This window comes from Chanos chanos, chromosome 3, assembly GCF_902362185.1.
Source record: "Chanos chanos chromosome 3, fChaCha1.1, whole genome shotgun sequence".
Taxonomy (NCBI): domain Eukaryota; kingdom Metazoa; phylum Chordata; class Actinopteri; order Gonorynchiformes; family Chanidae; genus Chanos; species Chanos chanos.
In genome coordinates this window covers 22458150-22485714 of record NC_044497.1, presented here as the reverse complement: position 1 = coordinate 22485714, position 27565 = coordinate 22458150, and the positions used below count along the sequence as shown (strand labels likewise).

The 27565-nt window shown below is 41.7% G+C and overlaps 1 protein-coding gene across 1 annotated transcript in view; it reads left to right on the top strand.

Moving 5' to 3' along the window:
• The window catches only part of plxna1a (plexin A1a), a 173685-nt gene extending 148900 nt beyond the window's left edge, over nt 1-24785 (top strand). Inside the window, exons 20-31 of the mRNA XM_030767657.1 lie at nt 3239-3381; nt 6066-6322; nt 6850-6916; nt 11769-11915; nt 13047-13206; nt 16370-16473; nt 18411-18507; nt 20663-20853; nt 22053-22222; nt 22727-22939; nt 23459-23609; nt 24690-24785. Of these exons, the coding sequence (XP_030623517.1) occupies nt 3239-3381; nt 6066-6322; nt 6850-6916; nt 11769-11915; nt 13047-13206; nt 16370-16473; nt 18411-18507; nt 20663-20853; nt 22053-22222; nt 22727-22939; nt 23459-23609; nt 24690-24785 (1796 nt within the window). The remainder of the gene's footprint in view (nt 1-3238; nt 3382-6065; nt 6323-6849; nt 6917-11768; nt 11916-13046; nt 13207-16369; nt 16474-18410; nt 18508-20662; nt 20854-22052; nt 22223-22726; nt 22940-23458; nt 23610-24689) is intronic.
• Nucleotides 24786-27565: the final 2780 nt, after the last annotated feature.

Sequence of the window (27565 nt, the reverse complement as noted above, 5' to 3'; positions counted from 1 at the left end):
ATGGAATTAGAGAGGAAGCTGAGTTCTGGATACAGAAATATAGGAGAGGGCACACTGTATCTTGCCAAGTATCACTTAATTCGCTGACATTTCAGTCGACTGGCCATCAGAGCATAAAAAAGTTATGCACATAACATGCATAGTTAAAGCTACACTATTATCACTTGGATTACAACGCGCGCTGATCTGAACATCCTGTTTACCAAATATGTGTACCTTTACACCCCTAACATAAAATATGGAGCTTGACCTAACTTTAAATAGAATAATTATTTCATGATTTACATGTGTTATAGTGTTAATTGTGAAATAAAAAATGAATTTTGTTACATTAGTAATGTAATGCAAGCGCAACAGGCTGCACCTGTAGTGGTTGGGAGTGAGTTGGGGTTGTGGGAGTGGGCAGGGGATTGTGGTTCCGTCTTCCGGAACTGCGACATGAGACCGTGCACGTTTGTATGTTTCAGAACCATTACACCTTTAAATAATATACTTCTGTCCTACTTAAGTGATACATATCTGTGTTTCACTCACTCACTCATTATCTGAGCCGCTTATCCTAATCAGAGTCGTGGGGGTTGCTGGAGGGTGCTCATAGGGTGAAAGGCAGGGAAACACCCTGGACAGGTCGCCAGTCCATCGCAGGGCAGACACAGACAAACACACTCACACCTGGGGCAATTTAGCATCTCCAATTCACCTAACCTGCATGGCTTTGGACTCACGCAGACATGGAGAGAACATGCAAACTCCACACAGAAAGGACCCTGAGACCTTCTTGCTGTGAGGCAACAGCGCTACCCACTGTGCCACCATGCCACCCCTAGAAGTGTTTCAGTGACTTTTAAATGTAATATAGACACAGTTAAGTTGTAGTTCAGTATATATACCTTTTTTTTAACACATCCAAAAAGTATTTTGAAAGAGTACTACAACTACTCTTATTTAATCTTCCTGAAGTACATACTTAATTGTTTTTTAGTGCTACTTAAATTGTCCCAAAATAATACAGTGAAGTAGTCTTTAGTGTATTTAATTTGTATTAGAATTTGAATCAAATATAACTTAAATATACTTAAGTTCAAATAACTTGTTCCAAAATAGTACATTTAGTACACACTGAAGTACGATTAAAATGTGGGCATTAATAGTACACTTTTTAAAAGAAAAAGTGCACTTCTCCGAGGTGCACTTTAGCACTCTTTTTTCCACAAGGGAAAAAGTGTTTAGTGCAATTTTTCCCCACAAGGATAGACATGACAACTTTTTAACACAATGTAGACAGAGGTATAGACCCAGGAGCAGAGCTTGTACAGGGGCAAGCCGCGTGACCGCCATCCTGGCAATCAGATATGGATAATATAATGTAAGCATGTACTATAAACATGCATATAGTCAATGAAGATATGAATGAAAGTAATACAAATAAGAAATGTAGTATAAACATGATATAATATGTGTAATACAAACATGTGACATGGACATGTGGTATAAATAATAAGAGGTAGTAGAAACATAGTATAAATATAATGTAACACACACATGTAATATAGGCGTACATCTGCAACTAATTATGCATCTGTGCCCCTCTGTGCTATCTGCACAACTATAAACTCTGGCTGCTCTCTAATTCCTTCTTGTTCCCCCAAATCCTTTCACCTGCATAGTTCAGCAATAGAGGAGACCGTTAAGCAATGTTAACTGCCTCAGCACTGGAAGATCTGCCTCTGTTCACAAATATCTAAAATATATCTGTATGCATATATGAAATGTAAGTCTCAAATACATCTCCAGTCTGAGCTTAGCCGTTAAGTGTTTGCTGAATATGCTGATGGGGCAAATCAGACACTGACAGTGCTCCCACCCATGACCACACCTGCTGGAGTGTTTCTGACATGCCAGCCAAATCTAGCAGAGTGGCAGACAGATGGGAGGGCGGGGCCAAGTGAAAGGGCACAGAGCAGCTGAGGGGTGGGTACCAACAAGTGCCAACCTTAGGGTGAAGAGGATTTGAGATGTTTGGGAGCTTACTGAGCCATGATGTGGGCCGTTGGAGAGGACTATAATCCAAACAAACAAACAGAGACACAGCTAATTGCTAATTAACAAGTCATCTGGTGCCAGTGCAGATAGCAGGAATGGTCTAGTGGGGAGGGCTAAAACACAGCTACCTATGTAACAGGTCAGTGCATGGACAGAAACAGAAGCAGACAACAAAGAAAAGAAAAACAACCACTTAAGCACTTTCTGAAATAAGTGTTTCAGTGTTTTACTGAAATCCAATGTTTATTTGAAAGTGGCATTTGGGAAGGTGCTGGGTAGAGGGGGATGGAAGCAATTAAGAAAATTCGTCGTTTGTTGACGTTGACAGAACGTTCAAAGGTTTTGACACAACATCAGTAAACCTTTCACAATTTTAATGAAAAGCCCAAAACCATCTTTGCTTTATGCCCTCTCATGAAAACGTATCATTTTTCAAGTGTGAATTATTCTGAAAACGATGGTCAAAATTGAAGTTCAAGATCAGGTTCAATTCAAGTTTTTTTTGTTCCACTTTCCAACAGCATTTAGAGGAAACAGAAGCAGCAATGACATTGAATAAAAAGGACTCATCACATGTTCTCTGAGAGGATGCCAAGGTCCTCTTTGAGTAGTACTTCTTTTGAATAATATTTGTGTTGTATTTTTAAGAGTAGAAGAAAAGGCCTTACACAGAAAAGGAGCTCCTTGTTCAACTGTCAGCATCCCAGTGGACTGCACCAAGGAGTAACAGCTGGAGGAAATTATGCATGAAAAACTTGCCTTCTTTATTAATTACTCACTGATGCAATTAATTGACTTTCTTTTCCCATGAACTTTGTGCTGTGCATTCTTCCCCTTCTTTTGCTGCATTTGAAAGCAAACCAAATTAGTCAGAGATTGGATAAACAGTCTGACAGACACAATATTGCTCCAGTTTACATAACCTCAGCCTTTGTCTCTGTCTGGGGAAGATGCCTGGGGAGCAGGTTTTAAAACTCAAACGTTTTCACTCACATGTCTCACACTCCTCAGTGACTATTTAAGCATTATCACTCATCATTTTGACTGTATTGACTCTTAGGGGTTAGGGATTCACAGTTCTGTATATTTAATTCATGGAGAGCATTGTGACTATGTGCAGCGTTTGGTCCCTCAGAGCACTGTGACTGTGGATAGATTCGTGTGACTCAGCTGTTCTTCTGTTTTCCACCGGCAGCATTTGCAGAGCTGCAGACAGACATTCATGAGCTGACACAGGAGCTGGATGGTGCAGGGATTCCTTTCCTGGACTACAGGACCTACGCCATGCGTGTGCTCTTCCCTGGCATTGAAGACCACCCTGTGCTTAAGGAGATGGAGGTACGGGTCAGTACACTGTCACAGCACCACATGCACCACAATTTCACATTCATTTAGTGTGACATATGACCTGGGAATCGAACCCAGGGCTCTGGCTTGAAAGCCCAGTGCCTTACCCTGGTGCCAAGTCCAAGACCCAAATTCAGAAAGCAAGGCAAAAGTAATGCAGTTAAAGTGATTCTTTTAATGGGTGAATCAGGGCAGAGGTATCCAAGGGAGTCAGGCAAAAATCAGTAAACAGTTCCAGGCAGAGGTCAAAACCAGTAAGCAGAGATATCCAGTATCAAATCCAGAGAAAATGGCGGGCAGAACCTTAGTCCAAAAACAGAGGTTCAGCAACAGGGGACAATCCAAGAAAACACACAGAGCTTACTACAAGGCTTGATCAGGAATCATACACTAGGTAACAACTCAAGACTGAGCAAAGAACTGAAGAAAACAAGAGGCTTAAATAGACAGACAGAACAAGACACAGGTGAAAACAATACATCCATAATGAACTAAACAGGCACAAAACAAAGACTGAGGACACCACATGGCCAAAAAAAAAGAGCTACACTTCCCAAATACATGAGATTCAGAGGTCTCTTTAAAAAATAATATAAAACAAGGCAGAGGTTCTTTAACAGTCTTAATAAGCATGATGACTGGGTTATTACAGGCTGTCACATGGTTCAGAAGTTATTTCTTTGTTTTTCTTTTCTTCATGTAGGAATGCCTCTAATAAGAAATGTTAAAATGTTTGTAGGATAGTATTGCTTTTGGGGAATGACATGTTTCTCAGGAGGTGCATTTACTGTATTTGGAGGGTGTGGTTCAGGGTGTTTGTAGGGATGTAATCAAACCCAGTCTGAATGTTTACTGCACCTTAGTGTCCACTGCAACCCTTAACTTAACATCACCCATTTTTGGGGACAATACACAATATTTTTCACCCAATTATTTTACCATTTCAGAGGTTTTACATTCCTCTTACTTACACCATAGAGGATTCAATAAAGATGAACACACAGATGTACTGTAGGCTGTGTGGTGTCTTAATTATGATGCTGGTTGACATCAAATGGAAATATTGTCAAATGTTGTCTCACATTGCCAATATCTTCATAGCACACATGAGGGAGACCATCTATATCCCATACTCATGGTCCCTGTCCCTGCTGTTACAGTCCCGCCCTGTGGCCTGATCAGACCCTTTCATAACATAAGAAAAATAAAACACAACTGTTAGGTTCTGTGACTGAGCAGCCCAGATGGGACAGAGCAGCCTCAGCACAGCGTCACTGGAGCAGTATACTCATTTCCATGAGCCTGTCAGCAGCGGCCTACACTCCAGCCTGCAGGGTAGATCATATATTTATTGTTATGTCTGGGGTTTGTTTTCCTCAGAATTTGCCCCCCAGTCCCCAGCGTAATCAAGTGTCTGAACACATGATGCAGGCCTTTATTGCTCTGTGTTGCTCTGTGCCCCAAAGCAAGCGGCTATACAATCGCTCTTCCCAAGAGGCTGTGGAAATTTCATTCTGCTCCGCAAAGAGAAATGGAGGCACTTTATTAGCTGCTGTTGAGGAAGTAGGGCTGTGTCAGGTTTTTGTGAAATGTGAGGCATCATAAACGAGTGAACGCTGAAATTCTTATAGGTGGATTTCTCTGAGGCTGCAGTTGGAAGCAGAGCCTATGTTGCTTTTTCATTGATTTCATTGTGTGCTTGTGTCTGTTTTCTCTTGTAATTTATCACATAATTTGTAAATCATAATGTATACTGGATTATCTTGTGCATATTAGAAAGAACTTGTAGTGTGTGTGTCTGTGTGTGTGTGTGTGTGCATGTAGGTGTGTATGTTTATGTGTGTGTGTGCATGCATGTGTGTCTGTGTGTCTATGATTAAATGTGACAGGCTCCACCCTTAGGTGTGTGGAGGGTCATGCATTGCCTCTCTGTTCCCAGATGCTGGGGTTGTGTCTGTGTCCTGCTGCACCCTCTAGTTCTTCTGAGCTCCTCTTCTCCTCTTTCATCCTTATGTCTTCTCCTTCACTTTTTCCTTCTGTCGTGATGGCATAATAAATTCATTTGGGTGTCAGTCAAAAAAAGAATTTGAGGTTTCTTCTGTGTGTTCTCGAGACTCCCTTTCAAAAGTCTGATGGAGCACTACAGGTTAGTTAATACAGGTTAGTAGCTACAGGTTAGGCCTCATTGAGCCACAGGGGTTGGAATGTGTGTCCTAGAATGGTGTTTATGAAAAAGGTTCGGTCCTGCTTTAATGCATGTATGTAAATCAAGGGAGAAACAGGAAATGACTGGCCATTCTCTGGGCGACACCCTGGGCTCTCTGGGTGCCTGCTCTCAGTTAACTGGTACTAATATGCCCTTTAGGAGCCAGCATAGGAAAATGAATTTTAATTCTTAAAAAAGACTTTGGATTTTGTATTGTAAGTCAGTATGAATGGTGTTTTTACTGTTGGACTGTCATATATTGATTGACATTTACACATTATCCAGTTTCACATTTACATATTTACATATTTATCTATTTGTTTTGTGTTTGTTAAGATGTGTGTGTTTGATTGAAATCTCTGGTCTGGGGCTGGAATCCCACAAGAGTGTAACATGTAACTAACTGTCTCTGTTGAAGTCTTTGTTATCTCTCTCAGACCTTTGACACTGCCTCTCCACTTCCCAACAGGTCCAGGCCAATGTGGAGAAGGCTCTCACACTTTTTGGGCAGCTCCTGACCAAGAAACACTTTTTGTTGACATTTATCCGTACGTTGGAGGCCCAGCGCTCCTTCTCCATGCGTGACCGTGGCAACGTGGCCTCCCTCATCATGACAGCCCTGCAGGGGGAGATGGAGTACGCCACAGGGGTCCTCAAACAGCTGCTCTCTGACCTTATTGACAAGAACCTAGAGAGCAAGAACCACCCCAAACTCTTACTGAGGAGGTAAGGGAGGACACATACAGACACATTCACACACACCTGATAATGTTGATACACCTGATAATTCACATACACCAGATAACTCCTTGACAAAGCCTGTTGCCTTCCTCACCCTTGCTCACCTCACTCTCTCTGTTTTTCCCAATAAGAATATGATTTGAGAATAACTAATATGCTTGGATGTTATATGCATTAGTAAATCTTGCATGTATAGCTGAATAATAGAAAGGACTCAAGTGGAAAGCACTCCTTCACCAGCTGAGGAGTGAAGTCCATTAAAAATGAAGAACATTAATTGCTCCTTTTCTGCTGATCCTTTGGGGGGGTCTTCACCAGGTGACATGTTGGCAATTAATAACAGAAGTTGCACAGTTACTGTAATTGTCTGGTTTTAATGAGGGCTGTTTGTTTATGGCTCCTGTTAGAGGGGGCAATCTTCTGGGGGTTCTCTCCTAACAACATGTGAAATAAAACATCTTTATATCTCATTACTCAGTCTTTGTCCTGTTTCTCTTACCTCTTTACCTCAGAACGGAGTCTGTTGCCGAGAAGATGCTGACAAACTGGTTTACCTTCCTCCTGTACAAGTTTCTAAAGGTATATAGCAGTCTGTAGAGAGTCTGTCTGTATTATCCTCCTCGCACACTCACACACACACACACACACACACACACACACACACACACACACACAAACTACCACAAACAAATACAGTTTTCCCAAGAACCCCTAGAGTTAGTTATGTACATCTATGTAGTTATTGTAACAATATATTTCTACGCACTTCTGTGGAAAGACTATAAGACTGACTCTAGACTTTAACCTAAAGGTCCCGATTGGCCCCTAAATCTCTCCATCACCTCATATCGCTTCTGTGTCTTCCACCGCTCCCTCTGTCCTTCTTTTGACATTCTCCCTTTGTTATCCCTCTCCTCCTTTCTCCCTCCATTCTGTTTTTCACCCTGTAGTGCCACTCACAGAGCATGATTGAACCACAGGATGCCTCTTTTCCTACCTCCTTCCATTCCTCTTTCTCTCTCTCCCTCATTCCATTCCTCTCTCTCCCTTTCTCTCTCCTCCCTTCCAGTCCACTCTAACTCTATCTCCTTCCATTCCGCTCTCTCTCTCCCTTTCTCTCTCCTCCCTTCCAGTCCACTCTCTCTCTATCCCCTTGCGTTCTGCTCTCTCTCTCCCTTTCTCTCTCCTCCCTTCCAGTCCACTCCTTCCATTCCGCTCTCTCTCTCTCCCTTTCTCTCTCCTCCCTTCCAGTCCACTCTCTCTCTATCTCCTTCCATTCCGCTCTCTCTCTCCCTTTCTCTCCCCTCCCTTCCAGTCCACTCTAACTCTATCTCCTTCCATTCCGCTCTCTCTCTCCCTTTCTCTCTCCTCCCTTCCAGTCCACTCTCTCTCTATCCCCTTGCGTTCTGCTCTCTCTCTCCCTTTCTCTCTCCTCCCTTCCAGTCCACTCCTTCCATTCCGCTCTCTCTCTCTCTCTCCCTTTCTCTCTCCTCCCTTCCAGTCCACTCTCTCTCTATCTCCTTCCATTCCGCTCTCTCTCCCTTTCTCTCCCCTCCCTTCCAGTCCACTCTATCTCTGTCTCCTTCCATTCTGCTCTCTCTCTCCCTTTCTCTCTCCTTCCTTCCCATCCACTCTCTCTCTCCCTCCTTCCATTCCACTCTCTGTCTCTCTCTTTCCCCCTACCATTCTTCTCTCTGCCTCCTTCCATTCTACTCTCTCTCCCTCTCTCTCTTCCTCTCTCAAAACCACAGGAGCTCTTTGGTTTCATTAATGCAATCATGCAGAGACACAGCACCCACTGAACGAATTTTAATCAACAGAAGACACAGGAACGAAAGCATTTTCACTTCTTAAGGATTCCAAAATTGAGTCAGCCGCTCAAAATACAAATGTAGAATTTAAATCATTCTGAAAGCTGAGAAATAAACAAAAAAAAAGGGTTCAAAACCTTTAACGCCTCACAAATAACCCCTTCCAAAAGGCAGCCAAGTCATGAAAACACAAACATGAATAGAAGTTACAGAAGGACACACCTCACAATCAGTATTACCATGGCGACTCTGAGCACTTTCACCATTCTCTACAAGTTCTTAAAAATTAATCTTGTGCAAACTGATAATGTTATAAAAAAAATGGGATAATGTAACACATTGTCGTAATTTAATAACTGTTATTTTTATAATGTGGTCAGACTAATGTCAAATATGTCATGTCACATAATTGTTGAAATTAAGTCTTGTTTTTAATACTATATTATTGCAGCCACAAGTGCTACATTATCCACTTTAAATACAATGCCAGTTGTTACAAATCTTCACTGTCAATGTCTATTTATTGTAATCTAACTTGTATTCCTCTCCATTCACATCTGAGCTATATATATAAAATATTTAGACCTTAAATTTGAATGTTAAAGGTCCTGATAGTGCTCCAGCAGTGCAAACATCACTGTCTTGTCTATAGCAGATTTCACTGACTTCATTAATCAATTTTTGCAAATTCATACATCTTTAGTACAGTTCATATTTCTGAGTGACTGTACAATTAGCACACACTTATGGCCTCTACGTTTTCAAGGATGAAAAAGTGAAAGAGAGGCATAAATCAGGACGTAAATAACAATTATCTGGACCTGACTGACTTGTAAAATTAGACAATTCTAGCCTCTGGTAGACAACGCGCAACAAATTTCACTATGTCATTATTTATTCAACAGAAGTAGGGCAAAATGCAGAAGTCATATGGGGGAAAAGTAAGCACACCTTTACTACTTCTGAAGGAATTAAGAAGACAGTTAGCGGCCATGTGCAAATGCCCTTGATTAGCTGATCATCAGGATCACCAGCCTGCTGAAAACAGAACTTTTGTCACTGTGGTGATGTGCAGTTTTCAGGTTTGTGTTAACCCTATGCCAAGTAGAGCAGACATTAGCAGTGATTTTGGAGCACCGACTGTCACTGCTCATCAATCTGAGAGGGAAGCCATAGAATTGAGCAAGAACACTACATTCTTTTTCACACTACATATAGTTGTAGCAAAAACTCACTCATGCCAGTCTGCTACTGAGCATGAAGAATTGTTGATACATGGAAATCATGTGGACCAGATATGATATGGGGTATGTATTTGTTCTCTCACAAAATAATGTCAAGGATTAGAATGTCCTAGCTGTCCTAAAGCTGAAGTCCTGCTTCTGACAGGATTACATAAGAGTGCATGAGATCTGCCTTTCTTTACACAGAAGGTTGTTCTGGACATTCTCTGATACATACATACTTTGGCCCAAGGGACTCAAACACTGGAGATATACTAACCAAGCCCAACAGATGGAGAGTTAATGTATAATGCCTATGAGTTTAGTGCTAATCCAGGCAGGAACATTACACTGCACTCTCATCACTACATACATCCACACAGCTATTATATGGCATTCATCCGCATTGGTCTCACAGGGGAGTTGGGGTTATGCTGCAGGACTCCAGTGAGTAGGGATAGTTTACATGTGTACTGATGTTTTAGCAGCCTCAAGGCTCATACATGGAAGGTTTACAACATCAAGAGGTAAGTCCAATTAGTTAAGTGGCTTAAACTCAAACCCAAGGAATCCATTGTCTTGACTAGTGTGGCAGTACTGAGTAGTGTAGGAGCATTAAAATGTGTTTCAAGAGGATATTTTTTCTGTCAGTGGTCATTAGCCCATTTGAGACACAGTGTAAGACTCATATAGTTTGTTGTTTGCTGGTTCATGTGTGGGCAAAAGTCTGGCAGAAGCCATAATGAAGCAGTATGTGAGACCAGAGCTCGTTTCACAGACATGCACGAGACAGCAGTGGTCTCTGGGAGTGATGTATGTGTGTTCCCTCTTGTTAGCAGCTGTCTGCTTAATTAGAGCAGATGCTGAAGAGACGTTAAGAACATATGGTGGGAGGGAGAGGAGAGGAAGAGGAGGAAGGAAAATGTCTGGCCTCCCTGGGATGGGAGTAGGGGAGTAACGGGAGGTTCCACACGCCTTCTGTCCAGCTCAGCCTTGTCGATCAGAGGTAGACATCACTAGGGTAGCAGCATCAGAGGTCCTCCCTCACCAGCAGTAATGTTTACATTAGCATAACTGTCAAAAGTGGAACCATAACCCAGTTCTAGTTCTTTTCTCTCTCACTCAACTGTTTCTCTCTGTACCTTAGCAGCCATCTGTGTTTTTTCACCATAGATCTGTAAGCCTTTCATTTTAGTCTATACCCTGCCCCTCTGTCTTCTGTCAGCTACCACTCCAACCCTCCTGGATTTAAACTCCTCACCCAGAGCAGTTGTATAGGGTGCGGGGGACAGTAATTGCTGAACTGATTGGTGAGCTGGTGTTATTGTTTTAAAGCTTTTTGACACCTTGTTTCTGTAACGTGCTGTTAATGGTGTCTCAGACATCAAACAATATTCAAAACACAAATGTCATTTTGATCATTCACTGTGAAGAGAAATTACAGAGCAAATTGAAAGCAGTCTTGAAACATGACTTACCTCATTTCTTAATTTCCCTCCTTATGGTGATACTGCTGACAAATTTACACAGTAGAAAATCTCAGTCTGTCATTGTCAAGAAAGTCACTTGTGCTAAAATATTTTTTTCTGTTATTTTAAGAATCTTTAAACAAGTGAAACCATTGGCCACCTCTCTCTCTCTCTGTCTCTGTCTCCATCTCTGTCTCTGTCTCTTTCTCTCTCTCTCTCTCTCTCTCTGTCTCTCTCTCTCTCTCTCTCTCTGTTTCTGTCTTTCTCTATCTCTATCTCTATCTCTGTCTCTCTCACTTTCTCTCTCTCTCTCTCTCGCTCTCTCTCAGAGAAACTGGGTTTAACTTTCACTTTTGGACTCTTTATACTGGGGCCACGGTACACTTCTGTACAGCAGTTTAAGTGGTGTCTGGTGAATTTTATCTTTGGTCAGGCTAAACTGGCTATTTGGCTTACAAGAAGAAATAGAATAAAGAGGGAGGGTTTCACAGACCCAGTTACAATGTTTACATGTCTGGTTTCAGCTCGCCTTAGAGTGGAATTTGCTTATTTTAAACTTATTAATAATTTGAGGTCTTTTTTGAATGCTTGGTGTGTTTAAAATGTGTTGTGTTCTGTTGTTAACGAAGAGCTTTGTATCTCCTTATGAACAATAGAATGTATATCTTGTGCGTACGGTTGCAAGGGGAAGGATGGAGTGGGGTTTTCTCTGTAGGGGAGGGGGTTGGGGGAGGAATCACTTAATATGGACACAATCAAGATGGATAAATTAATGTATTAAAGGCAATGTAAATCTCAAAAAAAATCTCTCTCTCTCTCTCTCTCTCTCTCTCTCCCTCTCTCTCTGTTTCTGTCTTTCTCTATCTCTGTCTCCCTCTCTCTCTCTCTCTCACTCGCTGTCTCTCTCTCTCTCTCTGTCTGTGTTCAGGAGTGTGCAGGTGAGCCTCTGTTTATGTTGTACTGTGCCATTAAGCAGCAGATGGAGAAAGGCCCCATTGATGCAATCACAGGAGAGGCCCGTTACTCCCTCAGTGAAGACAAACTCATCAGACAGCAGATTGACTATAAGACCCTGGTCAGTAACACACACTCACACTCACACAGAAACACGCACACACACATACACACTTTCACACACACACACGCGCACACACAGACGCACACACAAACACACTCACACACAGAAACACACACACAGACACACAGACCCACACAGAAACACACATACACACACACACACACACACTCACACGCACACACGCGCACACACACAAAGGAATCTGTCATCTCCTCCTACTGCTGTACCAGAGTATTGTCCAGCCCATCCTGCTATGCTGTTCCACCTGTTTCTTTAACATGCTCTCTGTTACAAACCGTGCCAAATTCACACACATTACCAATACCGCTCCCAAGATAATAGGCCTCCCCACACCCAACCTCTCAGATATCAATTGTAGGGCCATCACATGCATCGCAATCACAATAGCACAGGACAGCACACACCTACTTAACTGCCACTTCATTGTACTGCCCTCTGGGTGCAGGTACAGGTCCCCGAGGTGCAAAAGGGCTCGTTTTGGCAAAAGCCTGACACCCGCAGCCATAGCAGTCCTAAACAGGATGACTTGCAGAAGGAACTAAGAATCCTGGCTATATGTTGTGTCTATGCATCTATGTTACCTATGTGTGTACAGTGTGATGTCGATAGTGTGATGTTGATTCTCCCTATGTACAGTGCTGTGGAAAAGAATTTCCCCCCAGCGGCAATAAAGTCTATCTAACTAACACACACACACACACATTCGGCACATACACAATGTCAAGACAGTGGCAGTGACATGTTTTCTTGCTGTGCACACACACACACATACATGTTCAAGTTCAAATTTTCATTCATCATATACACAATGTCAAGACAATGGCAGTGAAATGTTTTCCCGCTGTGCGCACGGACACGCACACACACACACACACACACACACACACACACACACACACACACACACACGTGCGCCCATAAGAATATCATTTAAAGTTCAGTACCGCTTCTCCAGAGAATCTTCCTTCTGTGTACACACTAGTGCTTTAATGAGAGTGTAAGTGTTCTGTTCACGTGTACATGTGACAAAACTGCAGCCTGCATACAGTAGACTGAGCGTCAGCTGTTAGCAGAATGAGAATAAACATGTCTTTGATGTTCCTGCAGACGCTCCACTGTGTGAACCCAGAGAATGAGAATGCTCCTGAGGTGACTGTGAAGTGCCTCAACTGTGACACCATTACCCAGGTGAAGGAGAAGCTCTTAGACGCTGTCTACAAAGGGAGCCCGTACTCGCAGAGACCCAAGGCTGGGGATATGGATCTAGGTAAGAGTGTGGAATTGAGTCTTCCCAGTCCTTTGTCATAATCCAGATAAAATCAGAACAGCTCTATTGGCACAGTACTTTTTTTGCGTGAGACATTGTCACAAAGCGTCTTTATAGTACAGCAGAAAAGGGTAGGTCCCTTTGGCTGACGTAGGTAACATTCAGAGAGACCAAGGGTCAAAAGTGAAGGCCTGTATATGTGGGGCTGGGTTTGGGGGTGTGGAGGAGGGGGGTTAGGAGTGTATGTGCGTGAGGGAGCTGGCCTGCAGGGTTAAAGAGGTGCTCTCAGGCCACTGTTCACCTTGGTAGATAGTTGGAGAAGCTTCATCTGGCAGGTAGCACAAAAAATCTAAAATTATACATCATGTGTGTTCAGGGCCTGGGGCCAAGAGTGCTAGGGGTGAGTAGGAAATCTGTGATTTCAGAGACCCCGAAGTTGTATATAGAATATACACACACGAAAGAGAGAGAGAGAGAGAGAGAGAGAGAGAACGAAAGTAAGAGAGTGAGTGATAAATGTACATGTATGCATGTATCCGTGGCTGGTCACAGCAACACCCCAGCAACACACAGGTCACTAACACAGACCAGCAACCCATCAACATAGAGTCAACTAACACACACCACCACATGGCCCATAATTGTAACTCTGGAATTAAACTTTGAGGGTGACTTATGTGACCTGTTGCGCTTCCAGATAAGTGAACATTGCAGTAGTCCAGTCCTGAAAAAATAAAGACATAGATTAGATCGATTGTGTCATGAAGGAAGAGCAGTTTCTTAGGTTTGCAGTGTTCTTCAAGAGGAAGAAGGCTGTGTGGGAAATTTGGAATCTGAGCATCAAATGAGCATCTAAGCATCTATTGTAGTCATCTAAGCTACTGTAAACTGGGCAGGAGGGGACCTGTGCCACCCTGATACTGAGGATATTACCCTGATACTACGCCGCATGAAAGAACTGTGTTGCTTGGAGTGTCTCAAAGAACTCCCTCATCACCCTGATCATTTTTACATTCGTGTATTTTTCAGCATACACATTTTTTTAAACTCACCTTTTCAAACTAACACTTGGCCATTTGTGTGGACTTAGCTTTCAGTGCTGTTGGGCTTGAAAGGATCTCTTGAGTTCCAGCCTCCATATGAACCAAAGCAATTTTGAACTTTAAAAAACTGCATAAATTCTGTGTCTTGGCTTAAGTCCCCACAATGTTTACAATGAACCAGCATTATTTCAGAATACATAATTGCTACCAGGCATTCAGCTTTCATCTGACGTCACCCAGCTTCCCAACAGTCGATCTGACCTCTTGGTTTCGTACTTCTGTAAAAGATTTGACGTCAGTTGGCCATTGTGGGTGTTATAGCATTATACAAACATTTAAACAAGTATATCTGGCATTCTTTTATGTGCGGTTGTGTAACTTATTTCAATAGGTCCCCTCATGATGAACTACTTCATCTCAAGAGTCTACATGAGAAACTGCTTTGATTTTCTGCCATTTTGAATTTTTTATTGAGCCAACCCAAGAGTGTTTTCCCGATCATCATCATCATTGCCATTGTCACCATCATTACAAAAGAGTGTCTGGAGTCTGAACCTCAACAATTAACAACCCCCAAAACAAAACAAAACAAAAATGTTTTTCTTACATGCAAGACAACAGTTTTTGTCTTTTTAAAGCAAAACATCTATATTTCATGAATACTTTGGGTCCAGTTCTCTCTAACTGATTCTAAAGCACAGTGCAAAATTTGCAGGAATATCAGGCTGCACTAGAAAAAAGGAATTAATGCAAATACGTGTAACTGTCAGTCATTTTTTCTGATGTGTTTAATATTTTTCACTGATCTTGCATGAATAATGCTAATGGAGCAAGCTGAGATGTTTAAAAAGTCCAGTTTTATGCTTGCTGCTGGAATGATACTGTTCCCTGTTTGTGGATATATTCCCATAGTTGCTAACTCTGAATGTTATCCGAGAACGGTTAAGTCAAGGGCAACTGGACTTGGTTGTAGATTCTTGAAGATGTTTCACCTCTCATCCAAGAGGCTTCTTCAGTTCTGACTGACTGGTGGGGAGTCCCAGATATTTCAACTTTGTGGGGTTGTTGTCAAGGCCATTATGTGGCTTAGTAGGTAGTTTCAACGACCGTCGTTAAGGTCGTTGGAGTCACCTGTGGCCAGGTGTAAATGGTTGTTAAATCTCTTGGGCAGGGATGAAGGACAGCATTGTAGGTGGATGATAAGTGGTGTGGTAGACCTCCTCCTCTGTTGAGTGATGGTTGCTCTACTTTGACATAGATGGCCTCCTTCACATTGTTGTCCTCGAAGGAGTGTCCTTTGTCCTTCAGGTGAAGGTACACTGCTGAGTCTTGACCTGAGGAGTTGGCCTTCCTGTGTTGAGCCATGCGTCTATTTAGAGGCTGTTTTGTTTCCCTGATGTGAGCATCCTTCAGATGAACCAATTTCTGCCTTCTGCCTTGGTCCATCCGAAAGACCGACACCAAATACCTGGGACTCCCCACCAGTCAGTCAGAACTGAAGAAGCCTCTTGGATGAGAGGTGAAACGTCCTCAAGAATCTACAACCAAGTCCAGTTGCCCTTGACTTAACCCTGCTTGGTAACTATGACCTGGATGACTGAGAATCTTCACAGACAACTCTGAATGTTGTGCTAGTCTACCAGTGCATTTATCTGTGACAGCTATCAGATGACCTGTTTCTTTGATCTACCTGAGAATCAGCTTACCTTAAACAGCCCATTTTTACACAGACAGAATCTTCTGTACAGTTCTGCAGGCTGCCTGGTGCTAACCATCTGTATCTCTTCTTCCTGAATTGTCTATCTGATCTAATTGTCTGTCTGTTGTCACTCTATTATCTTGTGCATATGAAAAATAGTGTGCTGATTGATGTTTTCTTGTCTCTAGTTTTTAATTCTGTTATTTCCATTAGAAATATCTGAATATTTCAGTGAGTGCATTTGTAGGAAATTTTTCACAGAACACAGAGAACAGAACCTTAAGAACTGTTTTAATGTTTCTGCTGAAGGTTGTGGAGTTTGAGCTCGAAATGGCAGCAGCACATGTATTTTCATAAATACAGTCTGCATTATCATAGTGAGGAGGCTGAATTTTGTCGTGTGTATTTTTGGGGGTCGCAGAGTGGCGGCAGGGACGAATGGCCAGGATCATTCTACAGGATGAGGATGTCACCACCAAAATCGACAGTGACTGGAAACGCCTGAACACACTCGCTCACTATCAGGTATGTCTAATTAATGTAGCAGAGGATGAAACAGAATGATGTAGTGTGTTTTTGCCAAAAGTCCTGTGTGGTATTTTTAATTAGTTAGTTTAATTAGATTTATCTGAGCTCAGAAGTCTGTAGATGTGTATTACAGTTTTTTTTTACGATTGCTTACACACTAAAATGAAAAATAAGACACATTGAAACCTGACACTCAATCAGCAAAACCTCAGACCAGATCTGCACAACTATAAGCACATTCTCAGCCTCACACTTTTTTCAAAACACTACACACACTTCTCCACATTAGACACAGAAATCTAACATGATGTCACTTCTTTGCCATTTCAAGGCACTGCACTTCAAAATTCCACACTTATGAACCAATTGAACAAACATGGCCGTCAGGTGTACAGACACTTAGGTGCTTAATTGTAAGCTCACAAATCAGGCATAAGCACTATAAAAAGGCAACAGGTCTTCAACTAAAATGGAACATTGGCCACAAAGATATTTTGACTGCCCCAAGCCAACGTGGTAGAAACAATGTGCACTGCAATCATGCAGGATGGGGTCCCCCACCGCCATGCCAACTTGGGTCCTTACAACACAGCCCATATACTCACATTTTTGGACAGACTACACAACACTGTCACAGCAGAAGACCAAATGGATGCAGAGCAGATTAGATACAATGTATCTTTCCACCAATTTGCACTGGTCCAAAGCTGGTTTCATCAGCATCCATAATTTTCACTCCAGTACCTCCCACCATACTCTCCTTTCCTCAACCCCATTGAGGAGCTTTTTTCGGCATGGCAGTGGAGGGTTTACAATCTTCAGCCCTATTTCAGGATACTCCTTATTCAAGCCATGGAGGAGGCCTGTGACCAAATTGGTGCAGGGTCTGTGCAAGGATGGATTCGCCATCTAAGAAGACTCTTCCCTCACTGTCTTATGAGAGAGGAAATAGCCTGTGATGTGGACGAAGTGCTATGGCCAGATCCAGCTAGGCGAAGAGATGGTGCTTAGGTTTTTTGTTTTGTTTTGTTTTGTTTTGTTTTTCAGTTCATGCTTTCTTTTTTGTCTACACAAATGTTTTTGCTGCGTTTATGGTATGTATTATATTCTGTATAGAATATGTTCTATTCTGATTTTCAGTGCAAAATGCCACCTTTGGAAATGCATGGATGTATTGACTGATTTTCAATGTAGAGAGAAAAAAAATATTTTCATCAGTGTGCAGTACTGCTCTTGTGTGTTGTGTTTGGTCAATATATTCATGTGCTTTACTTTCACAACATCTCAGGAAAAAATCAAACCCAGACTATATCATTAGAAAAATAGAAATGTTAAAAGTGTTTTAGATTGAGCACAGCAGTGTGTAACTGGTTCAAACAAAATTGGATCGTATGAACCATGTGTGTGCCACGCAGTGACAAAGTTCAGTTTTTATAAATTTCTGTATAGTTTTGAATGAAAGGTTTATTTTTTGAAAAGATCTGGGGTGTTCTGCTACTTGTGTGTGTGGTTGTGTGAATTGTGTGTAGTGTTTTACAAAATGAGCCCTGTTTTCAAAATTGTGCTTAAGCAATCGTAATAAACTGTAGAAGGATTGGTCCTTTTCAAGTGCGACGCAAGTACCACATGAGAGAGCAAGTGTCAATTCTAGTTTGATTTCAATATTAAATACAAAAAGTGAGATACTGCACTATTATTGAAACACTCATTCAGATGTATTTGGTCAGAAATCTGGATCAGTAGGTCAACAAGTCAGAGAAAGCCAGCGCACTGTCTTATCTTGACACAAAATAGACTTCCAAATCATTCTCAGGGGGCTGAAATGGTAGAAAATCTAATCATTTTAATACATCAGAAAGTCTGAGACGTACTTAATTTGTCAGTCTGTTTTTCTTTGGCGTACACTCACTTGGTGTGACTCTGTCTTCCTTTAGGTGACGGACGGATCTGTCATCGCCCTGGTTCCAAAGCAGAACTCTGCCTACAACATCTCCAACTCCTCCACCTTCACAAAGTCACTTAGTAGATATGGTGAGTGTCTCCACTCAAATGCTCGACTCGTGATTCTCTATCCAGGTTATACAAATTACCATTTGCTGACATTATAACGATACAGATTATTTCAGTCTTCATCTTTAGAGAAAGAAGGTGTGGAATGAGATTAATAAAACTCACAACCTTCAAATCTTCTTATTGGTTTTACATGTGAAAGAAGGAAAATTTCAAGGAATGTTTTGGCTGCTTTTTGTAGCTGTGTTTTTTTTTTCTGCTGGCCACTCATGTTTGTACATTGTTAAAGGGTTACAGTGCTGGTAGGTTGTTGTGAAGAAGTGGATATACTGCTCCTCCACAGAGAGAGGAGGGAGAAGAGCAAGGTGTTGACTAAGTGCTGTCTAATGGCAGCATTCTCCCTTAAGAACTATGAGACTGTCCCCACTTAAGCCGCAGCCAGACGTCCATTAAATCTGACATAGATACACTGACACAGGCAGAACAATCTGTCTCTCAAACACTGGCATTAGTTCTCTTGGCATGGAAACTGCCTTAAGATTCTCACTATGGTTTTCAGGGGGTTCACGCCAAGGTGCCCTGACTACCAGTCTCAATCAGCTGTAAACAGATACAGGCATTACTGAAAGGATAAGAGCAACAGGAGAGATAAGCATCTTACAAGTGCCACCATAACAGATTTGACTCTCACCTCATGAATAATGACATGCTTTTCAGTGTGTTTTAGGGACAGGTAGAGGAGAAGGACAGTGAAGCCCAGTCAGAATGGTGTTACTGTGTACCAGGCTCCACTTACACTGAGCAGAATGTAACAGGTGATTAGTTACACGATATAAAAAAGAGGGAGCCAACCAAGAGCCAGCAGGCTAAAGAGGAAGAGAAATAAAAGTCTTTGAGATGAAAATAAGCTGTAAATCTGGTTCCTCTGGCTATGGCCATTCTCAATGCTGTTTCCCTATGTTCTGTTCTGAATCAATAATTTTATGAATGAGAGAGGTACCTCTCCTCACCCCTTCTTTCAGGCTTGATTATCGATTATCTTTCCTTTCTTTCTCTCTCTCCAACTTTCCTCTCTTTCTCTCCTTTTGATTATTGATCATCTTTCTTTTCTTCCTCTCCTTCTTTCCTTTCTTTCTCTCCTTTTGATTATTGATTATCTTTCATTTCTTTCTCTCCTTCTTTCCTCTCTTTCTCTCCTTTTGATTATTGATTATCTTTCTTTTCTTTTTCTCCTTCTTTCATTTCTTTCTCTCCTTTTGATTATTGATTATCTTTCATTTCTTTCTCTCCTTTTGATTATTGATTATCTTTCTTTTCTTTCTCTCCTTTTGTAAGTGTTTTGTGAAAAGTCTTTGTATGGTCCCAGTGTGGTGAGGTTTTGTTCCGGAGCAGTGTAAATGATTTGTAAAACTAATTGTTCCAGATTATAAAAAACAAACAAAAAAAAAAAAAACATGCAAATTAGTTTTTCTCTGCGAGTGCATATAGCCTTTTTCTCTGCGGGCACACATAGCCTTTTTCTCTGCGGGCGCACATAGCTTTTTGTGAACAGCTGTACAGAGTGCTATTTACACACATGGCAAACATGCTTTTTTTACTCTGTAATGTTCATGCATCCAACCATACATACCCAGACCTTTTTGGATTAAATAAGCCTAAAAAAAGAGAAAAACTCTGAATGGCTACAGGTTTGAGTTAGAACCATAATAACAATGAGGTGTAAAACCAAATGTTCAGCCAAAACCTGTGAGCCATTCAGAAACCAAAACCTTGCAGGCAAGTCCATCTTTCATTATTTATTTACAACACCACAGACATGAACAGATCAAAACCACTCTGTGAGTGTGCGTAGATGTGTATGTCTGGCTGTGTTTGTGTGTGTGTAGGTTTGTGTGTGGGTGTCCGTGTGAGTGTGTATAGGTGTGTGTGTATGAGTGGCTGTGTGTATGTGTATGAGTGGCTGTGTGTAGATGTGTGTGTGTGTAGGTGTGTATGTGTGTGTGTGTGTAGATGTGCAAGTGTGTATGTGTGTGTGTGTGTGTGTGTAGATGTGCAAGTGTGTGTCTTTATGTGTGTGAGCGTGTGTGTTTGTTTGTGTAGATGAGTGTGTATGGATGTGTATGTGTAGCTGTGTGTGTTAAAGTGAAATGATTCTTCCATCCTGCCGTGGTGTCAGAGAGTATGCTGCGGACAGCCAGTAGTCCAGACAGTCTCCGCTCCAGGACCCCCATGATCACTCCAGACCTGGAGAGTGGCACCAAACTCTGGCACCTGGTCAAGAACCATGACCACTCGGACCAGCGTGAGGGTGACAGAGGCAGCAAGATGGTGTCAGAAATCTACCTGACCCGCCTGCTGGCTACCAAGGTGAGTGAATACATGCACTCTAATTTAGACTGTACGGCTACCTTACAAAAGACCATATACCACACAGGACTTTTACATCAGCTGACATTGTTCAGGCTGTGTATTACTACATGGCAAAAACACATTGTCGTGTTTAATGTTGTTTTGGGCTTGTGTCTTGTTTGAATAGACAGATTTGACTTGTTTTCTGTGAAGCCTTGTGAAGGACTGGTTGTGGAGAGTGTTCTGTTATGAGAATGCTCCTTTATATGTGTGGCTGTCTCTTTAACATTTTGTGTTTGGTATATTGCATTCTTCTGATATCCAGAGACAATTGTCCCTCAGCTCCCTTAAATCTGTAACCCTGGGCAGCCTATAAACTGATTGTTTTACCACATAATTATTAGGGAAGGAGGAAAAAATGGAAATGAGATGAGAGGTGTTTACACGCCTCTGGGGTGGTCAATTTCAATTTATAATAGAAAAGATAGATAAATGTAATGCTGGGGTTGCGGATGGGGGTTGAGGGAGACAGGTAATTTGTTGTGGATGGAGTGCTTTGCAGTACATGCTGACAGAGGAGTGCTTGGCTGATGTGAGAACCTTATGGAGTGTGTCTGTCTGAACAGCAGCACAGGCACACACACACACACACACACACACACACATCTCGGTATCCCATTCGACTCATATGCACACACACATACACACACACACCTCAGTATCCCACTCAGTTCCACACAAGGTGTTGTCAACAGTATGAGCATGACTCCACGTGTCCAGCATAGGAACCATGACACTCTGCTGCCTGTAATGGTGATGATTACAGAAGAGGTTTGGTAAGTTGGCTGTAGAACTTACATTAGGGCCAAGGACAATTTTGTCCATGGCATCCTCCCCTCAGTTTGATCTACACCAATGTAATGATGTGCCATTTGGACTGCACAGGTCCACATGAGAAACAACAACTATTTAATGCATGTTTACAACAGGATTGTTACAGAACTACAGAAGCAGCGTGGTCCAGCATAGTATTTAAAAAGGCAACACTCTGCCCATTATTATGCAGTGCAGTCCATTAGCAAAGATCCCAAATGGAAACAAGAAAAATGAAAAGCAGGAACAACTTCTTTTAAATTTGAGATATTTCACATTTTTGGGACCTTAAGGAGGATCTCAATGATCAAGTCTGACTCCTCTTCCATTTTCTTCCTCCTCAGGGAACCTTACAGAAGTTTGTGGATGATCTGTTTGAGACGATATTCAGCACCGCTCATCGGGGCAGTGCTCTGCCGCTGGCCATTAAGTATATGTTTGATTTCCTGGACGAGCAGGCTGACAAGCACCAGATAACGGATTCTGACGTCAGACATACATGGAAGAGCAACTGGTGCGTACAAAGTCACTGCACTTTTTGAGAATATTCAGGAGTCCAAGTCAGAAATGCGCCAGCGACAGTGTTACTCATGATCTGATGGCTGCAGTATTCTGGAGACAAATAGAAACTTGCTCTCTGTGAAAGATTTAAAACTCTGGCTAGCTTTGGATTTCTGCATTATGGGACAGTGCAGACTTACATACACAGTATTTTTCCAGTCTAATGTCTGGATTGGAGCACTCACCCAATCTCACATCGGAACACCTCCAAATGCTGGTCTGTTTTGAGTCTGCCTTGAGTCTTGGTCATGGTCAATGACTTTATTTACCAAATGTGTGTTTTCATATTTGTATATGACAGAGATCTTTGTAATATGAGTTTCCACATTTGTTTTTCTGTGCGTTGTATGGTCCATCTGCTACCAACACAGCACCTCCTTCTCTTGCCCAGCTCACTGCTGAGTTTCTGGGTAACGCAGCATATATGCATTAACCAGTCTCCTCTTATTTCCCGCAGCTTACCTTTGAGGTTCTGGGTAAACGTCATCAAGAACCCCCAGTTTGTGTTTGACATACACAAGAACAGTATCACAGACGCCTGTCTTTCAGTGGTGGCTCAGACATTCATGGACTCCTGCTCCACATCAGAGCACAAACTGGGGAAAGACTCGCCCTCCAACAAGCTTCTCTATGCTAAAGATATCCCCAACTACAAGAGCTGGGTGGAGAGGTGAGCTGTAGCTTATACCATTTTCTTATAATTTCCTAAATCTTCCATGATGGTTCACCATGAGGGGTGTGTGTGTGTGTGTGTGTGTGTGTGTGTGTGTGGAGGGAAGGCGGGAGGGTCTATGTCCCAGCTGTTTCCACAAGACAAGTTGTCTTGAGGAACCAATTGGGACATAGGTTTTACTTCCTAATGTTTACCTGCAAATCTGGTCAAATGCTACAAATTCACCACACACTGCTTGTTACTTATAAGGATAACGACGTTGGGTGAAGTTTACAAATGATACCAAAGAACTGAATCACCAATCATACTCATATCATCAATGATGAAGGAAATTAAAACACATTGTAAACACAACCCGTTTGTTTATGAGATGTCATATGTGTAATGTTATGCAACTTTAGGACACATCATAAATTAAACGTAAACTTTTGCATAGACAAGGCTCTAAGGCAGAAAGCTGGGATGAATGATCAGACAGTTATTTGTTCACCCATTTAATATCTCCCTGCCTCACAGATACTACTCTGACATCTCCCGCATGCCTGCCATCAGTGACCAGGACATGAGCGCCTACCTGGCTGAGCAGTCCCGACTCCACCTCAGTCAGTTCAACAGCATGAGTGCTCTTCATGAGATCTACTCCTACATCACCAAGTACAAAGATGAGGTGGGATCAGGATGTCAGAAACTTTGTATGTCTACATAATGATTCTTCCGAAGGCTTGGCCAATACGCAACCAGTCAGGGACGTGAAAATTGTTCTCCTCCCACTAAGGAAAACATACACACACAAACACGCATGCATTCACACACGCACACATGCACACACTTTGCTTATGGGTGTCGTCTAACTAGTCCCCTAATGCTGGCACAGACACCGACAGGTTTTATCATTCCAGAACATACTGCTCTGGGCTGGAGAAGAGAGATGAAAATAAAAAATGAAACACAGAAACCAAAACGTTTTTACCACAGGGAAAGCAAAAACAGAAACAATCTGAAGCCAAGGAATCTGCAGGAAAGAAACATAGCCTTCACAGCATGACTGAGGGACAGGAGCCAAAAACATGGTGTTTTTGTCTTTGCTCTATAGCACAACCGTTTGGATGATCTAAATGAGTTCTATAGCTTGAGAATTAAGTCCGGTGTATGATTACTCCTGCCAGGGTTCATAGCTCTGTGATTTTTTCTTGCCCTGTTCAGTTTTAGCGGAGAAAACATAATGATGACCATGAAAAGATGAAAGGGAAAAAAAGCAGAAGCACCATGAAATGTTGCAGCTGAGATTCCTAACTATATGTAAATAAAAGCTAATGATATTGTTAAGGCCTGTGTGGCAGGGCCTCATTGGAGAATTGTCTATTGTGTTATCCAAAATTGTGAAAAATAGTTAATATTCTGGGTTTTTGTTTGCCTCCATTTGTGCTTGTGTTTGTAACTTTGCATTTGCATTTGCACGTGTCTTAATGTACGTGCTTTGTGTCAACACTCTGGTGAATATATTAAATGGGTTGACAAGACCTGCACCACAATCCATACCACTCTGGCCTCTCCGACTACAGCCTCAGCCAGCCTCAGTCACTACGGGTGACTAACAGCAGCTTTTTGGTTGTCCAATGGTGGGCCTGATGCCCCTGAACATGACTGACAGAGAATCATTACTATTTGATGGACGGATAGCACTGGACTTTCCTTGCACCTTTTCATCTCTAACTTAACTCTGATGTGACTTCTCTCTGTGCTGCAGATCCTGTCTGCGCTACAAAAGGACGAACAGGCTCGCCGACAGAGACTCCGCAGCAAACTGGAACAAGTCATTGACACCATGGCCTTGACTAGCTGAGGTCAGATCCAGCTGGGTCCTTCCGTTCCCCTGACCCCCATCATCCTGACTTGCCCAGACACAAAACTAGAGGACCATGAGGACAGAACCAGAACACTGGAGACAGCACAGAACTCAGGGTGGGCACTGCTCTCCACACCAAAACCCCTTCAACCCACACATCACCGCCATGGAGCTCCTCTGTCTGTGCTGATCTGTGGCTCTTTAAGAGAGAGTGTTGTCACGACATTCAGACAAAAGAAAAAAAAATCCTTCTGGGATGTTTAAAGGCAGGGTTTCCATCGTCTGACTGGACTAAACATCAGGACTCAGAGTCTAAAGTTATTGTCACTTTTGGCGCTTAATTTCCTACCAATTTTTCTTTTGTTGTTGTTGAACTTCCCACTCTCTCCAGTCTCCTGCCATTTGTGTTACTGCTGAATTTGCACAATTTACAGGAACTAGAACATCTGAAAAATTATATAAATATATATGTATAGCTATATAAAAAAACTGCATTTTTATAGAAAAGAAATGAAATGAAAAAGTTTCCATTGTAACATAGAAGACAGTTAAAACATGAATTTGATATGTGAAACAGACTGAAAGTATGAAAAAAGATTGAAGAAAACTTGTCCTGTGCCATGTTTTATTTGAATATTTGAATGTTGTTTAGTGCAAAAACACTTTGTATTGATAAAATGTGCTTTAATTTAAACTTTGACTTGCCTAATGACTCATGAGTTGAGAGTAAAAAAAAAAAAACTTGCTGCAAAAAAAAAAGAAAAAGAAAAAATGGAACGATGTGGTGGTAGAATCGTATAGATCTTGTCTTTCTGGAGAGAACACAGACCCAGAGCAAGGTTTACTGGTTCAGAAGTAAAGAGAATCAGAATATTTTATTTGTTTATACATTTTTTAGTGATGTTATGTTTTTTTTGTTTGTTTGTTTTTTTTTATTTTTTTCCCTTAAAGCTGTTGGTACCAAAGCAGCAATGCATGTGACGTAGAACTCCGCTTCCATGCCCTCACAGCTACACTGCTGTCCCCATTTTCCCTGTACCCATTCTCCCTGTGCCCAACCCCTGGGGTAAGAGCCACAAGGTTTCACACAATGTACATTATTTCTCAAGAAATCTATTCCTGTGATCCGACTGCAGCTCTGGTACTGAATGTTTTAATATGTTTTGAAGCATGTGAAATGTAGCAAATATAAATTTTATGCAGTAATTTTCCTTTCCATTCCATTCATTCTTGCCCTTTACTCTTTTCCCTGCATTGCGACTGTTTTCATGTGTTTGGAACAATCACTGTATCCAGTTCCGTGGAGTTGGACATGGTTTTGATAGGATTAAGCTAGGATTAAGTTTTGAATGTGGCTCCATTGCCTTGTCTTGGTGTGTGTACACCAAAAAGGCTAATGTCATTCCTCACTTCTCGCACTGACCTAACATCATGTGCCCTGTAAAATTTTCCTAATCCGTCATTATGAGCAGATTTGAACTATGCTGTGGAAGAAGCCTGAGAGCCCTCTCTGATATTCCTGAGCCAAAATGGGATTAGCATTGGAGTTGGGAGGAAAAAAAAAGATGAGTTTTACTGTTTGGGAATTTTCCCGACATCTCTCTCTTCTCCCTTTTATTCAGTCTCCTTTTTAAGTAAGAGGTACCACACACATCAACTGCATGAATCTTTGTTTTTTTCCTGTTGTGCTGTCATGATTTGAAAATGTAAACATCGAGTATGTTTCAAAACAAGTATATTGTACTCTGCTCTTATGTTTTAGTTTTGAAGGATTTTGCTGTATTTCTCTTAAATCAGATGGCTTTGTACAGATTTGTGTTGCATCAACTCCTTTTCATGTGTTGCACCAGTTTCCCTTGTGTAAGATTTGTTCAAACAGTAAAAGCTACTTCCCTTCTACCATCTCCTCAAAGATTAAAGGAGAAAAGGAGACTTTTAAGACAAGGAAGTGTGGAATGTAGTTGAAAGCTTTCTGAATATGACGAGAGCAGAGGCCAGTCACACAAACTGTAGACTCAAAGTTTTTCTTTTCACTTGTCAAATCAAGGCAACTGAACTTCAGGGTTAAGCAAGGCAGCAGGGTACTATGAAGAAAATCGTTTTTTGTTTTTACTTTTTTATTTATATTTATGGTCATTTTTAGAGAATATAGATAACTTCCTCCTAAGCAGTTGGGAGCAGGTCTCCAAAGCTCCGAACAAAATATTCCCCTTTGGGAATGACAATCTCTCCTTACTGGAAATATCCGGGATGCTGTCCAATATTCCTGAAAGGCATCCTCAGAAATCAAGGGCATCATATGACATATCTTTTTCTGGGACTGTTGAGACACATAATCGTAACTTCCCCTGTCTTTTTCGTCTCATCCTACAATGAGGGTTATCCAACTAATGGTTTGAATAAAGCTGTATTTGAAATATTTTAATCCTATAGTTTCCCAGCTCAAATCTGTCCTGTCTCTTTTCAGATACAATGAGAAATCATCCCTGGTCCCACTCTGCAACCAGATTACTTTTCTTGAATCCTACGTTTTACATGTGGGAGAACATCTAAAAGCCGTGGTTTGGGTGTTAACATGCGCGCGAGAACATATTTTCGCTGCACATACTGGGTGCTGCACAGTATAAGTATATGTGCACATTACTGTGTATGTGCACGCGCTTACACACTTTCCTTCAACACATGTTACAAGTTACTTTGACTTCCTGTTGACAATCTGACCACCTTAATCAAATGACAGCACTGTACATATGTAACTTACATTGTTCTGATGCACA